The following is a 14,659-nucleotide window of genomic DNA, read 5'->3' on the forward strand; positions in this document are numbered from 1 at the left end:
ATTCTGTCCATAGAGAAAATTTGCTTTTTAACTGACTTAATTTAATATTATTTTCATTGACATTTTCATCCACAGTATGGTTGTGCAGAAAAGAGAGAAGTTCGGCAGTTTCAATTTACTGCCTGGCCCGACCATGGTGTACCAGATCATCCTACACCCCTGTTGATGTTTATGCGTAGAGTAAAGGCTAGCAATCCGCTGGACGCTGGCCCAATGATAGCACATTGCAGGTATGGAATTAATTAATTATATAAATTATAAATAGATCATTACTAGTAATAAATTATGTTAATTCAAGTCTGTAGTGTTTCACAAAACAAACTATTATGCCTTAACAAATTTTGATTTCATTTAGTGGATCGTTTTTATAAAGAGTTTGCAAATTACTATTCTTACTCAAACAACTTATGAAATAAGAATTCTTGTGCATGGAAATCTCTAGAATTGTAATACTTGTTAAGTAAAATAATTACTCTATAATCTATAGTAATTAATTTTTTTCTAGTTCTGTTGCCACTGTTTGTGTCTTGTACCATTATTAAGTTAAAGTCGCTTATGAATACAGAACTGTAAAGAATATAAAAACAAGAAACTGGGAGTATGCTCTGGATTGGAGAAACTTTAGCTGAATCCTGAGAGTATCAATTCTAATTTCCTGAAAGTTTCAGTTCTAAGTGTTGTCTTATTGATCATCACTTTTACAAGATTCAAGGAATAACTTATATCCAACTTTCAAATTCATTGTAATAAACCTGACTCTTGTTACTTAGTTGGTGTCTACTTGATATCTTAATGAAATTCCTTGCATTTTTATATTGCCTGAAAGCTTTGCAACATTGGCACCACTGTGTGTGTGTGTTCGATCATAATAAAGGAAGCTGTTTTGCAATTTTGCAAAGATTCGATCATAATAATTGCATTTTTTTATTACTAAAGATGTTAAATCATTCATAAGCTTTGTAGTGACACAGTGAACCACCAGGTTCATACATGTACTTTGATATACTGAGTACATTTCTGTGGAGAAATTTTGAGGAGCAACTGGGTGAAATTCAGTAATAGTCTTGAGTACTCTATTTGATATTTGTATATCATCATCATCATCGTTTAACGTCCGCTTTCCATGCTAGCATGGGTTGGACGGTTCAACTGGGGTCTGGCGAGCCCGAAGGCTGCACCAGGCCAGTCAGATCTGGCAGTGTTTCTACAGCTGGATGCCCTTCCTAACGCCAACCACTCCATATATTTTCAAAGAAATAAGAACTTTTCTTGATATTTTGCTCATTCTTACCTTTTTTTTTTCATTTTCTTTTTAGTGCTGGTGTGGGGAGAACTGGTGCTTTTATTGTGATTGACTCAATGCTTGAGCGTATTAAGCATGAGAAAACTGTGGACATTTACGGGCATGTGACTTGCTTGCGAGCTCAGCGCAACTACATGGTACAAACCGAGGACCAATATATATTCATTCATGATGCTTTACTTGAAGCTGTTACTTGTGGAAATACAGAAGTTCCTGCTCGCAATCTGGGTGCTCATATACAAAAGTTATCCCAACCAGATCCAGGAGAAACAGTAACAGGAATGGAATTAGAATTCAAGGTATGTGATCAATTTCACCTTTGGTTTTTGCCATTATCATTAGCATCTCCATTTAATGTCCACTTTTCCATGCTTGCATGGGTCAGATGGAATTTGTTGAGACAGATTTTTTTCTATGGCCAGATACCAGTCTTGTCACCAAACATCACATATTTCCAAGCTGCTAATATTTCCCATAGCCTGGTCTGTTTTATTCCTGATGACTGGAAACAAACAACATCACTAATATGTCGGTGATACTTATTTACAACTGACAGGAAAAGGGTACACTTAAACCCACACACACAAATATTTATAACAGGCTGCTTTCAGTTTTTATCTATCAAATCTACTCATAAGATTTTAGTCAACCTGCTATAGTAGAAAATACTTGCCGAAGGTGCCACACAGTGGAACTGAACTACACCATGTGATTGGGAGGCAAGCTTTGCATTAAAGATTAGATCAGAATCAAATCCAGATTTGTTAAATTAAAAATGATAATTACCATATTTACAGTTATTTGATTATAACTATGTTTAAGAGGAAAGTTAAAACAGTATTTTTAACCCTTTCGTTACTGTATTTATTTTGAGGTGCTCTGCATTTCTTTCAATTACTTTAAATATAACAAAGAATTTTATAAAATAACTTAGTTATCATTCAGCTAGTGTTAGGAACATAAATTGTGACTAAGGTTTGGTGGAAGATTTTAATTCAAAACTTATGAAAACAAGACAGTTTCAGCCGGGTTGGTAATGAAAGGGTTAATGGTTTATATTGACCAATCTGATTTTTAAATTATTAACTACATCTTGGTTTATATCTTTATCCTACATATCTTTAATAATCTTCTACAAGATTATACGTATATGGAAATTGCAGATGTGTTACCAGTGCCGGTGGCATGTAAGAGAACTTTCCGTTTCGCGACCGTTGCCAGCACAGCCCCGTTTCGTGTCCGTTGCCAGCCTCGCCTGGCCCTCGTGCCGGTGGCACATAAAAAGCACCATCCGTTCGTGGCCGTTTGCCAGCTCTGTCTGGCACCAGTGCGGGTGGCACGTAAAAAACACCCACTACACTCACGGAGTGGTTGGCGTTAGGAAGGGCATCCAGCCGTAGAAACACTGCCAGATTTGACTGGGCCTGATGAAGCCTTCTGGCTTCACAGACCCCAGTAGAACCGTCCAACCCATGCTAGCATGGAAAACAGACGCTAAACAATGATATCTATATATATGTATATATATATATAGCATGATATTTTGATATTACTGAGGTTTTCTATCACACTTTGAGAACAATGGCATCATTAGTTATGTGGTTCTAACAAGCCAAACGCTGGTTCACTGTGTTTATGAGAGCAAGAATGCTAGTTGATTTCACAAAGTGTAGGAAACATAATATATTGGGTAGAGTAAATGTGTATATTAGTTTAGGCCATTTTTATCTAGTTGCTCAGTTTTATGCCTAGAGGTAAATTTCAGTGAAAGTGATTTGTATTGAAAGCTCCATGATGGTTAGATGATACAGTAGTAATGGGCTATACCATCACACCTGTCTGTAGCTCCCACCATCAACTACCTTCATCTAAGGGTATGCTGCAGGTGTGAAATTGAGTAACTAAATATAAACATTATTAAGCAGGTGTGTGTTACATCATCATCATCATATATATATATATGTATGTATGTGTGTGTGTGTATATATGTGTGTGTGTGTATATGTGTGTATATATATGTGTATGTATATGTATATATATGTGTGTGTGTATGTGTATATATATATATATACATGTGTGTGTGTATGTGTATATATATATATACATGTGTGTGTGTATGTGTATATATGTATACATGTGTGTGTATATGTATATATATATATGTGTATGTGTATATATGTATACATTTGTGTGTGTGTATATATGTATGTATGTGTGTGTGTGTGTATATATATATATATATATATAGAGAGAGAGAGAGAAAGAGAGAGCATTATATACATAAAAAAATATTACTCTATATTGATCAGGTGGCTATTGACTGTTTATAGTTTTAAATGGTAACCACTTTTATCCATTTTCTTTTCTTTTTTATTCCAGAGATTAGCAAATGTGAAAGCTAATCCTAATAGATTTGTCAGTGCCAATCTTCCTGTGAACAAATTTAAAAACCGACTGGTGAACATATTACCATGTAAGTATTCATTCAATCCTGCCTCACCTTGAGTGAAAGATATATGTAACATAGACAGAGAGACCTAAGACTGATCAAATCTCATTTGGGTATACCTGTACTACCTTCTGTGGCAGTATACCTTGAACAACATTATCCAGTGTGACCAATGATAAACTGCTAGTGTGTGCTCCAGATCAGCCCTAATATAGCAGACATCCCTTTGAATCTTTGATCAGAAGTCATTCCTACTGTGGTCACACCATTGTATGAATTACTCTACTTTGGATAATATTGTCAAAAGTATTCCTTTATATATTGTTAGGGTGTAATTCAAAATAGATTTGGTTGCTATTTTTAGCAGTTGAGCCTTCTTCATAGAGGTTCCCTCATTTATGATGTATAATTGTATTGCTATTTGAATGTTTTAAAATACTCGTAACTTCTTAACTTATTACTAAATTAGAAATGGTCTACACTAGTGAAGTACTATCATGGTGTGAAGATATCAATTTAATGTAATTGTCAGTACTTGCCTCTCATGTACCCCAGTTAACCTTTAATTCTTCACCGTTATTTTTTTAACAGATGAATCAACAAGAGTGTGCTTACAGCCTATCCGAGGAGTAGATGGCTCTGACTATATCAATGCCAGCTTCATTGATGTAAGGATGTTCAATATTCTCTGTTTTATTTAAATATGCAATAACAATTTTTCCATTTAACTTGCATAGCTTATTAAAAAGACAACACAACTGCTGTGTATTAATATTTACACATGCTTTTGATTTCCAACAGGGTTACCGCTACAAGAAGGCCTACATAGCCACACAAGGTCCTCTCGTAGAAACTACAGAAGATTTCTGGCGTATGCTGTGGGAGCACAATTCTACTATTATAGTGATGCTTACAAAATTGAGAGAGATGGGAAGGGTATGTATGTGAAGATTTTTTTCATTTATGCATTTTATTTTCAGTTTTGAGAGTGCCACCAGAGGTCAAGGACACTGTTCTTTTCATCATCATCATCATCGTTTAATGTCCGTTCTCCATGCTAACATGGGTTGGACGGTTCGACCGGGGATCTGGGAAATCAGAAGGCTGCACCAGGCTCCAGTCTGATCTGGCAGTGTTTCTACAGCTGGATGTCCTTCCTAACGCCAACCACTCCGTGAGTGTAGTGGGTGCTTTTTACGTGCCACCGACACAGGTGCCAGGCGAGGCTGGCAACGGCCACGATCGGGTTGGTGCTTTTTACGTGCCACCGGCATGGAAGCCAGTCAAGGCGGCACTGGCATAACTTAAATGAAACAATTTTCACACACACACATGTGTCTAAGCATGGCTGTATAGTTTAAAAAGTTTGCTTGACAACCACATACTTTTTGGTTCAGGTGCACTGCATGATGCAATTATCACTTAATTTTAGTTCTGGGCTGACGAATGTCTTCAGAAACTGTACACAGCCTGTCATGTGTTGTGTGTCTGTGTGAATGCTTACAATCTGCACTTTACATGAGAAAGCTACAAACAGTCATGTTGGTTGATATTTGCCTGTCAACAAATCATCCAGCAGCTCTGTGCTTTTGAAAATGTGTGGAATAAAATCTTTACTTAACCCTTTAGTATTCAGATTATTCTGTCAAATGTAATGCTTATTAATGCATATTGTTTTGAATTAATCATGCAAAGACATCGTAGTATAGAAATTTTGAGGATGTGATTGCTTATTCTTAGAATGACATTGTAGGATAAGTGTGCAAAGCCAGATCCTGCTGGTTTGAACATAGAACAAGTAGAATATTTGGGGCGGTTTAAATGCTAAAGGGTTAAAAAACATATAAGAATGAGTGATAAGATGGGCATCCAGCTGTAAAAACAATGCCTTGTTTAACTATACTAGCTTGGAAAAACATGAACAAAAAAATATATTTTTTCACTATTTATAAGTTAATTGTTTCATTGATGCTATTTTGTTTGTTTGTCTCATCAATTTGTTTTCTTTTCTTTTTCTCAACAGGAGAAATGTCATCAGTACTGGCCTAGTGAGAGATCTGCTCGTTACCAATATTTTGTTGTAGATCCAATGGCAGAATACAACATGCCTCAGTATATCCTTCGAGAATTCAAAGTTACTGATGCTAGGGTAGTTATTTTTATTCGTTACTCTATACTGTGAGTGTATGTTTGTGTATGTGCCAATAAGAGTGTATGTTTGTGTATGTGCCAATAAGAGTGTATGTTTGTGTATGTGCCAATAAGAGTGTATAGCCACTATCTGAGTTGAATATAATTTCAGTTGTTACTAATTAATTGTCTATGTATGTATGTGTGTGCATATGAGAGAGTTTCAAAGTGTAACCCTACATTTTGCTACTAATTAGCTTACTTTATGTAATTTAATTAACTACATATTCCATAAACTCTTAGCCTCGTTACTAAAATCTATTGTAAGAACCCTGAATAATATAATTGTTGAATAATATTCCTTTTGCCGTTTCAATTGATATATACTGATTAATTAATTAGGTTTAATTGCAAGTCTATTTTGATTATCTTTAATCACTAAAAAATTAATTGTATTCTAATTTTGTCAGCTTGTGTTTAAGTGTATATGTGATTAATAGGGTGTGTACATATTTTGTTAATTTTGCTTTTTTTATTCATTTCATCCATCAGGTTATTAACCATGCTGGAGTACAGCCATGGTATATCAGTGGTTGACTTTGACTTTTTTTAAAAAGAATATCAATATTTAAAAGTCAAGAGTGGATTGTATGTTGCTTGCGTGTGGAGTGTGCTGCTAGATGGATACCAAGCTATCCATAATTCGGAATAATGAGTGGATAGTCATACTCTGTGCATACTGAACCCCCACCCCTGACCCCCCACTCTCTCTGTGCCCATCTTATATGTCCCCATCTCTTCTATTCACCATACCAGGTTGCCCAAACCTATGCAGTCTGAATCCTCCTTTCCCCAACTCCAGCTCCACTACACATATACTGTTACTCCTAACTATTTGAATCATGATGCTTGATTGAAAAGTAGGGATGGATTGCACTTTTGCTATCTTTACTCTCTCCCCCCCCCCCGAGTTTTCTGTCACCATGCTCTCTTCTGTTCATTTCCATTGGCTTACTACTTTTAGAATATACTCTGGCACCCCCTCCTTGTCCTTTGTTACTCTCCACATTACCGTCCTCTCTCAGCAATAAATCCATTCCTTTCCTCTTTCTGTAACTTCTCCCAACATCTCACTGAAGTCTTATCATTCCCCCTTTATCATTCATTGGTGAAAGTTCTTTCACCTTGTGGGTTTTAAGGTGACCTCACTAGTGCTGGTGGCACTAAAGATACCTTAGTACATTCCGTAAAGTGGATTTTAAATAGACCAGTAACAATGAGCAAGACAACTTCTAAGGTGCTGGTGCCACAAAAGAAGAAAAGACATGCTCCCAGCATACTCTGTTAAGTGTACTAGGAGAATTTATGAAGGGCATCTAGCCCCCAAAATCAAGCCAAAACTGAAACACTGAGGCAAGATGTGCTGCTCTGACCTGTCAGATCTTGTAAACTCTCCATCTTATGCCAGCATGGAAAACATGTGTAAAAGGATGATGATGTAATATTAAGTAAATTGCTGCTTTATTCCCTGTTACACTGTGCTAATATATAAATTTCTATCTTCCTTTCCAGAAATTGTTACTTCGTCATTAAGGAAAATTTCATGTTGCAACATAGCTTCCTTTCTCTCAATAGGAATTATAATTATTTATAGACTCTAATGATATCTGAAAAGCTATGGTTGCCCCAGCTTACTACTTCTTTTGCCATATATTCCTCATAATTTCCTTTTCCCTCTGACCAAACCCTTTCTGCATATCATTTGGTATGAGCATGTGGTGTAGGTGGGAAACAGTAGATTTTATGAGAAGTGAGGAGCGCATATGGTTTGATGTTAGAAGAAAGGTGTTAAACAAGTGTAATTCGAGAAGTGGTGAACAAAGATAATCCTTTTGAGAGAGTTAAGAAATTCAGTATTATTGTTTATTTGCTACTCAGAGTTTCTTGCAGGCACTTATCTTCTGTAAAGAGAATCACTCTTTGAAATATTTAGAGGTTTATATTATATATGTAATATAAAATTCTCATCTCAAGATATATTCCTTTTATTATGTAGTTCTTTTTGCCTTCTTATTTGTATGAAATATGATACTACTACTACTAACTACTACTACTACTACTACTACTACTACTACTACTACTACTACTACTACTACTACATCTTGCATGAGTATTTCTATGGGTAGAGAGGCATATCCGTTTGTCACTCAGTTTTTCTGTTTACTTGTATATTGTAATGTATTGTGGCAAAAAAAAAATAAGTGTTTCAAATTTTGGCACAAGGCCAGCAGTTTTGAAGGAAGCGCTAAGATGATTACATCTATCTCAGTACTTGGCTGGTATTTTATTTTGTTAGCCCTTTAAGAATGGAAAGCAAAATTGGCTTTAGACCTTAAAGAATTGGAAGGAATGCTGCTACGGTATGCTAATGATTCTGCCAGCTTGCTGTCTGAATAATAATAATATTGATGATGGTGATGATGATGATAATAGTAAAAATCTTGTGAGATGCAATGATTCAGAGCGATCACCTGACCAGACATTGTTGTGGTGAAGAAAGAACATGCATGATAAACTGACATAGCATGACCCAGTGACAACAGGATCAAAGAGAAAGAGGAAGAAAGACTGAACAACTACGATGATTTGAAGTGGGAAATGCAAAGGTTGTGGTCAATGAGGAGAGTAGACATGATACCAGTAGTAATTGGTGCTTTTGGAAGTATCAGCACTCAACTACCAACATGGCTGAAAAAGATGAGTATAAATGTAAAGGTAGAATACCTACAAAAAAACCAGCATTGCTTGGAACTGCAAGAATTCTTTGCAGGGTTCTTGAAGCATGACCAGTAAACAAGTATCATCTTAGTCTGCTGGCTGTAAACAGCTGACACTTTCCATCATACCCAGCAAAATAAGCTGTGACTTTTCATCAAATAATAATGATAATAATAATATTTTCTACTATAGGCACAAGGTCTGAAATTTTGGGAGAAGGAATAAGTCGAGGACGTAGACTCCAGGGACCAACTGGTTCTTATTTTATTGACCCCAAAAGGATGAAAAGCAAAATCAACCTTGGTGGAGTTTGAACTCAGAATGTAAAGATGGATGAAATGCCACTAAGTATTTGTTTGGATGTGCTAACAATTCTACCAGCTTGCTGCCTTCGTAGTAATAATAATAATGATAATAATTGTTTTAGTTGTTGTTGTAAAGGTTGGTGAAAGGGTTAGGATTGGCTTTGGGAATTGTTCAGTACCACTCAGTTTCGGATGTTTTATTCTTCATCGCCTACCCTCTTTTATAGTTGTAGTAGTAGTTGTTGTTGTTGTTTCACTCCAGGTGAGCCTTGTTTGAGCGCACCTGTATTTGATGACATCCCATTCTTGACCCTCTCATCTTTTTGTGTATCAAAGATTTCATTTCCAGTATGTCTTATTCAACATGGTAGGTTGTGATTTGAAAGAGGTTTGCTTTCTATTTTTAGTGGGTACGGCGACTACACAAAGGCTCTTGTATTGTCTTACATTCTTTCTAGCTGAAAGAACTCGAAGTGGCTGCATAAAGACTCTCTATATTTGTTTTCCAGTTGCCTGTTTTAAAAATTGTTTTACATTATATGTATCTGTTTTGTATTTGTATATACTTTTGTTATTGGAGTACACTGCAATTTCATAATGCTACCTTCCAGTTTTGGGCCCTCATATCGTATAGTAAATATCTCACATTATATGTTCATATTTATGGAGTGAATGTTTGTGTGCATGCATATATATGTCTTCATAATCATTGTTTAATGTCCATCTTCCATGGTTGCGTGCTTGGACAGGAGCTGGTAGAAGAGCACCCCAGGCTACTATGTCTGTTTTAACACCAACCACTCTGCAGAGAAAGAAAGAGAAACAGAGAAAGAAACAGCGGTATGCCTATGGTTAAAAAGCTCACTTTCTGACCATGTAGTTCTGTTGTGACAACATGGGTAGATGTCTTCTACAAGGGCTCTAGGCTGAAGAAAATCTTGTGAGTGGGTTTGGTTGATGGAAACTGCAAAGCCCATCATATACATGTCTGTATGTACGCACTTGTATATTTGCTGGTTGTAAATGTCAGCTTTGCTAATGGTTTCACCACAAAAGCAAACCCAAGCTTCTTCACTTACTGTGTGACCTTTGTATACAAAAACTCATTGATACATCATTGCTTGTGTCTGGTACTTTATGTAAAACATGTCTCACCTGTTTGTTGTATAATAGACTGATAGGTTTATTACCTCACCTGGAACCATGTAGTTATTGGTACAGGAAGGACATCTGGTTGAAGAAAACAACCCCGACATACTTTCATCTAACCCATACCAGTAGGGAAAACTAGATGTTAAAGTGATGATGACATTGTGTGTATGTGTGTGCGTGTGTGTGTGTGTCTGTGTCTCTGTGTGTACATGCACACATATACATCTAATACATATGAATCTGTTCTAGGATGGACAATCGCGAACTGTAAGACAATTCCAGTTCACTGACTGGCCTGAGCAAGGAGTGCCTAAGTCTGGTGAAGGATTCATTGATTTTATTGGGCAAGTTCACAAAACCAAAGAACAGTTCGGTCAAGATGGCCCAATCACTGTACACTGCAGGTATGTCTTTCTCTTTCTCCCTCCCTCCCTCTCTCTCTCTCTCTCTTTGTCATTCAACTTTATTTGATCAAGCTACACTTTTTTTCTTTCTCTCTTCTTATATTTCATTTCTCTTTAATATTTGAAAACTGAGTCGATTTTTCCGATCTCTGTTTCCCTCTGTAGTGCGGGAGTTGGAAGGACTGGTGGTTTTATTACATTAAGCATTGTGCTCGAAAGAATGAGGTATGAAGGTGTGGTGGACATGTTCCAAACGGTGAAGATGCTCCGGACACAAAGGCCAGCCATGGTACAAACAGAGGTACAGTAACTGATTTTCTATTTCTCTCTCCATGTAGGGTTTTTTGTTGTGTTTTGTTTTTTGTCGTTGTTTGGTGCTCTAGTTCTGTATTCATGTTCTAACTGAAATATTTATCCACATCATCTAGTTTAACATTAACATAGTTTGTAGGTTCCTTTTTTTGTACCAGATTCCCAGCTCCTACAGATGCTGTGGTTGGTTAGGCCTGTAAAAGTGATAGACACTGCCACTTCTCTCTTGACTTGTAAGAAAGACTTTAAAAGAGCTATATCTCTTTACAGACTGTAGCTTTGTGTTTTGCTTCAGTAAACGTGATTTCTAAAGTGTTATATATTGTTATATTAAAAGCCTATAAATGCACTATTGCTGTATTTACTTCTAGCATTTTGTTATATTTCCCCAAAATTTTCCTTTCAGTTTTCTAAGTGACCTTGATGGCTTTAGATTTTCAAATAATTGATTTTTCTTTTGTGTTATGCTGTGAAGTTTCATCTCTGGTGTGTGAGCTGTCATGCTATTGGTAAATCTAAACCCATTGAGAATAGTATTACAGGAAAATGATGATGGAAATTTCTTGGAAAATATATCTAAAAACAAAAAAACCAACAACTACTAGTGTGTATATGGCTCTTCCAAAATATAGCAAAGTATCTGATGATTTCCTTGAAATCCTTAGTAAAGGGTTTGCTATAAATTCTTTAAGCAGTTTCTGTTATTGGCTTCAAAAGATTCCTTCACTAATTTGTTTAGCCACACACTGAAGTGCAGCTGGTTGAGTATTGAAAAACCTTTTGCTTTTCTATTTGCCTGGAGTTAAATCCTGCCAGAATCCACTTCCCATACATCTCTGCCTGGGTTTCCTATAAAATAAGAATGTATAGTATTTTGGCATTTTGTTCATCATTCCCACCCAATACCCAACAACATGTGGTGAATCAATAATTTTTATTTTACTTGAATCATTTTTATCTTTTTTTCTGTGATTGGGTAAAACAAATGAAATCTCTCACTTGCAATGGTCTTCATCTTCTGGGAGAAATAAAAACTGCTGCATTCTGAGCAAATTTCAATATCAATTAGAGAAGATCCAGAGTGGCATTTACCTGATTTGCTCACCTGAAATGTGAGCATAAGTGAATTCAGTTTTCATTTATATAAAACAAAGCTCAATGACCTATGACGAGAGTATTTTACATTATATAATTATAAAATTAGATTGATATGTTTTATATATATATATATATATATATTATATATATATATATATATATATATATATATAATATATATATATATATATAGGCGCAGGAGTGGCTGTGTGGTAAGTAGCTTGCTAACCAACCACATGGTTCCGGGTTCAGTCCCACTGCGTGGCATCTTGGGCAAGTGTCTTCTGCTATAGCCCCGGGCCGACCAATGCCTTGTGAGTGGATTTGGTAGACGGAAACTGAAAGAAGCCTGTCGTATATATGTATATATATATATAAGTGTGTGTGTATATGTTTGTGTGTCTCTGTTTGTCCCCCTAGCATTGCTTGACAACCAATGCTGGTGTGTTTACGTCCCCGTCACTTAGCAGTTTGGCAAAAGAGACCGATAGAATAAGTACTGGGCTTACAAAGAATAAGTCCCGGGGTCGATTTGCTCGACTAAAGGCGGTGCTCCAGCATGGCCGCAGTCAAATGACTGAAACAAGTAAAAGAGTAAAAGAGAGTAATTATTACCATGCTATTATTAAGAGTACCCAACCATAGAAAATCTGCCCCAATGAGTTTCATTTGAGTCATGCAAGTATGAAAAATTGAACATTAAAATGATCGTGATGGTATTAAATTGAATTTTCATGTCTGTTAAATCCCAAATAAGCTCTAGTCGAAACCTTTGGTGAAAGAAATTCCAGCCTTGGTCAAACTGTCCTTTTATATATCAGGGATTACATTATCTTCTGTTTCCTTTCTGCTTTTGAAGTTGGTTGTGTATGGTTTTCTACTTTTCACAAATGCACTCACAAAAAAAAAAAACTAAACTTTAAATGTGGAATCATAACAAGAATTACAAAACATTTGCTCTAAAAGAATTGAATTTAGGTAAAAAAAAAAAAAAGTCATTTTTCTGTTTTTAATATTTTTTCTTTTTTCTGCAGGACCAATATCAATTCTGTTATCGTGCAGCGCTGGAGTACCTTGGCTCTTTCGATCACTATGCAAACTGAAGCAGCGATTGCCTTTTCCTATCTATGCAGCCCTCTGTATATTAGTAGCTGGGCATACATATGCTTTCTGAGAAGGCACCACATGGAATGATATTGTTAATGCATTCAGAACAGAAAGCAGAGGGACATGCTGGTTCTACTTGAATATTATGTCCAAGTTACATAAGAAGGAAAAAATTATTCCATTAACTGCTTTTTTAAAAAAAAAAACGGAAGCCTACCAAACAGCTTTATATCAATTTAAAGATCCGACGTTGTTTTTTCTTTCATTTTTTTTCCGTTAAACTTTTTTTCCTTTATCATTATTCTCATTTTTCCGTTCCATTATGTTTGCTTCCAGTCCATAAAGGGCAACATTGAAAAAATATAAAAGAACAGAATTTCATCCAGCCAAGAAGCATTATTACATTTAAGATTTTTTTTTTTTTTTAATTATCATCAAAACAACAAAGGAATAACAACTTATTATTATTATTATTATTATTATTATTATTATTCCTTGCCAGTTCACCTTGGTTATTTTTTCATTTAATTTTCTGTTTTATTTTATTAGTTTACTTATTTTATGAAGAAGAGAAGGAGGAGGAAGAAGAATAAAAGAGGAAAAAAATAGTTTCTATTTCATTTATTTTTTACAAATTTTTAATTTTTATTGCTTTATTAAAAAAGAAAAAATACAATATGGTTAAGAAAGAACAATCAGACTGTCAGAGACCTATTCCAACTGAGTAACAACCAATATAAGATATAATTGTAAAAAAAAAAATAATAAAAAAAAACTAATAGAAAAAATTTTAAAAAATAAGAGGCTCTGATGATTTTTCTCCTCCCAATAGTTTCAGATTTGAATGGACAAATAAAATGGAGACCATATTTTCATGGGGCAACTTGCCTGAAAACCGGGGATGCTATGGCGGTGCCCATCATGGTTGTAATATAATGTGTACGTTGTAACTGTGTATAATATTATATCTAGCTCTCCAATTAGTAGTGAAAACGTAGGAAGCAATTTATTTTTGTATGTAAGCTAATCTCATTGCTGGTTATGTAGAAGTTCATGTCTGGATTTTGGATTCTTTTATTCTGCTGTTCATACCTCAGATTTTTCTCCCCACCCCACTCCCATTTTATCTTTTTTTTTTTTTAAATCTTTTCTATTTTTTTTATTTTTGTTTATTCTTTTTTTTTTCAAATTCCAGTAGCTTATCAGATTGAGGATGAGTCCAGCACTTGTAATTAGTGAATGAGTGACATTTTATGCCTTTATAAATACAATAATTGATCATGATGATGATGACGATGATGGTGAGGATAATGATGATGATGGTGATGGTGATAATGTAAATGATGATGATGATGATGATGATGATGAGTGTAGGGGATGGGAGAAAGGGCAAGAAGGAGAGAAGTATACCTCGGGTGTATCATTTAGTTTGCATAAAGAACTTTAAGGATATTGTGTACAGCATGTCTGTGTGTAGACAGCAGTCAAGCTAAGATTTGAAGAGAGAGTCTGAGATGTATGTGAGTGTGTATATGTATGTGTGTGTGTATGTATGTACATATATATATGTATATCTGTATATATATATATATATATGTGTATATATATATATATGTATATC

At 35.4% G+C, this 14,659-nt stretch overlaps 1 protein-coding gene across 11 annotated transcripts in view; it reads left to right on the plus strand.

Annotated features, from left to right (window-relative positions):
• Positions 1–13,467, plus strand: part of LOC115215626 (tyrosine-protein phosphatase Lar) — a 535,158-nt gene extending 521,691 nt beyond the window's left edge. For 7 of the 11 annotated variants that reach the window (XM_036505766.1, XM_036505768.1, XM_036505769.1 and 4 more), the window contains 9 exons: positions 76–230; positions 1,317–1,602; positions 3,683–3,776; positions 4,344–4,420; positions 4,554–4,688; positions 5,776–5,901; positions 10,367–10,521; positions 10,687–10,822; positions 12,966–13,392. In XM_036505766.1, coding sequence (XP_036361659.1) covers positions 76–230; positions 1,317–1,602; positions 3,683–3,776; positions 4,344–4,420; positions 4,554–4,688; positions 5,776–5,901; positions 10,367–10,521; positions 10,687–10,822; positions 12,966–13,034 — 1,233 coding nt within the window. In that variant the 3' untranslated portion in view covers positions 13,035–13,392. Of the gene's footprint in view, positions 1–75; positions 231–1,316; positions 1,603–3,682; positions 3,777–4,343; positions 4,421–4,553; positions 4,689–5,775; positions 5,902–10,366; positions 10,522–10,686; positions 10,823–12,965 lie in introns of all 11 variants that reach the window. The other 4 variants (XM_036505764.1, XM_036505770.1, XM_036505772.1 and 1 more) reach the window with 1 other exon arrangement.
• Positions 13,468–14,659: the final 1,192 nt, after the last annotated feature.

The sequence above is a fragment of the Octopus sinensis genome, linkage group LG9 (genome assembly GCF_006345805.1).
Source record: "Octopus sinensis linkage group LG9, ASM634580v1, whole genome shotgun sequence".
Taxonomy (NCBI): domain Eukaryota; kingdom Metazoa; phylum Mollusca; class Cephalopoda; order Octopoda; family Octopodidae; genus Octopus; species Octopus sinensis.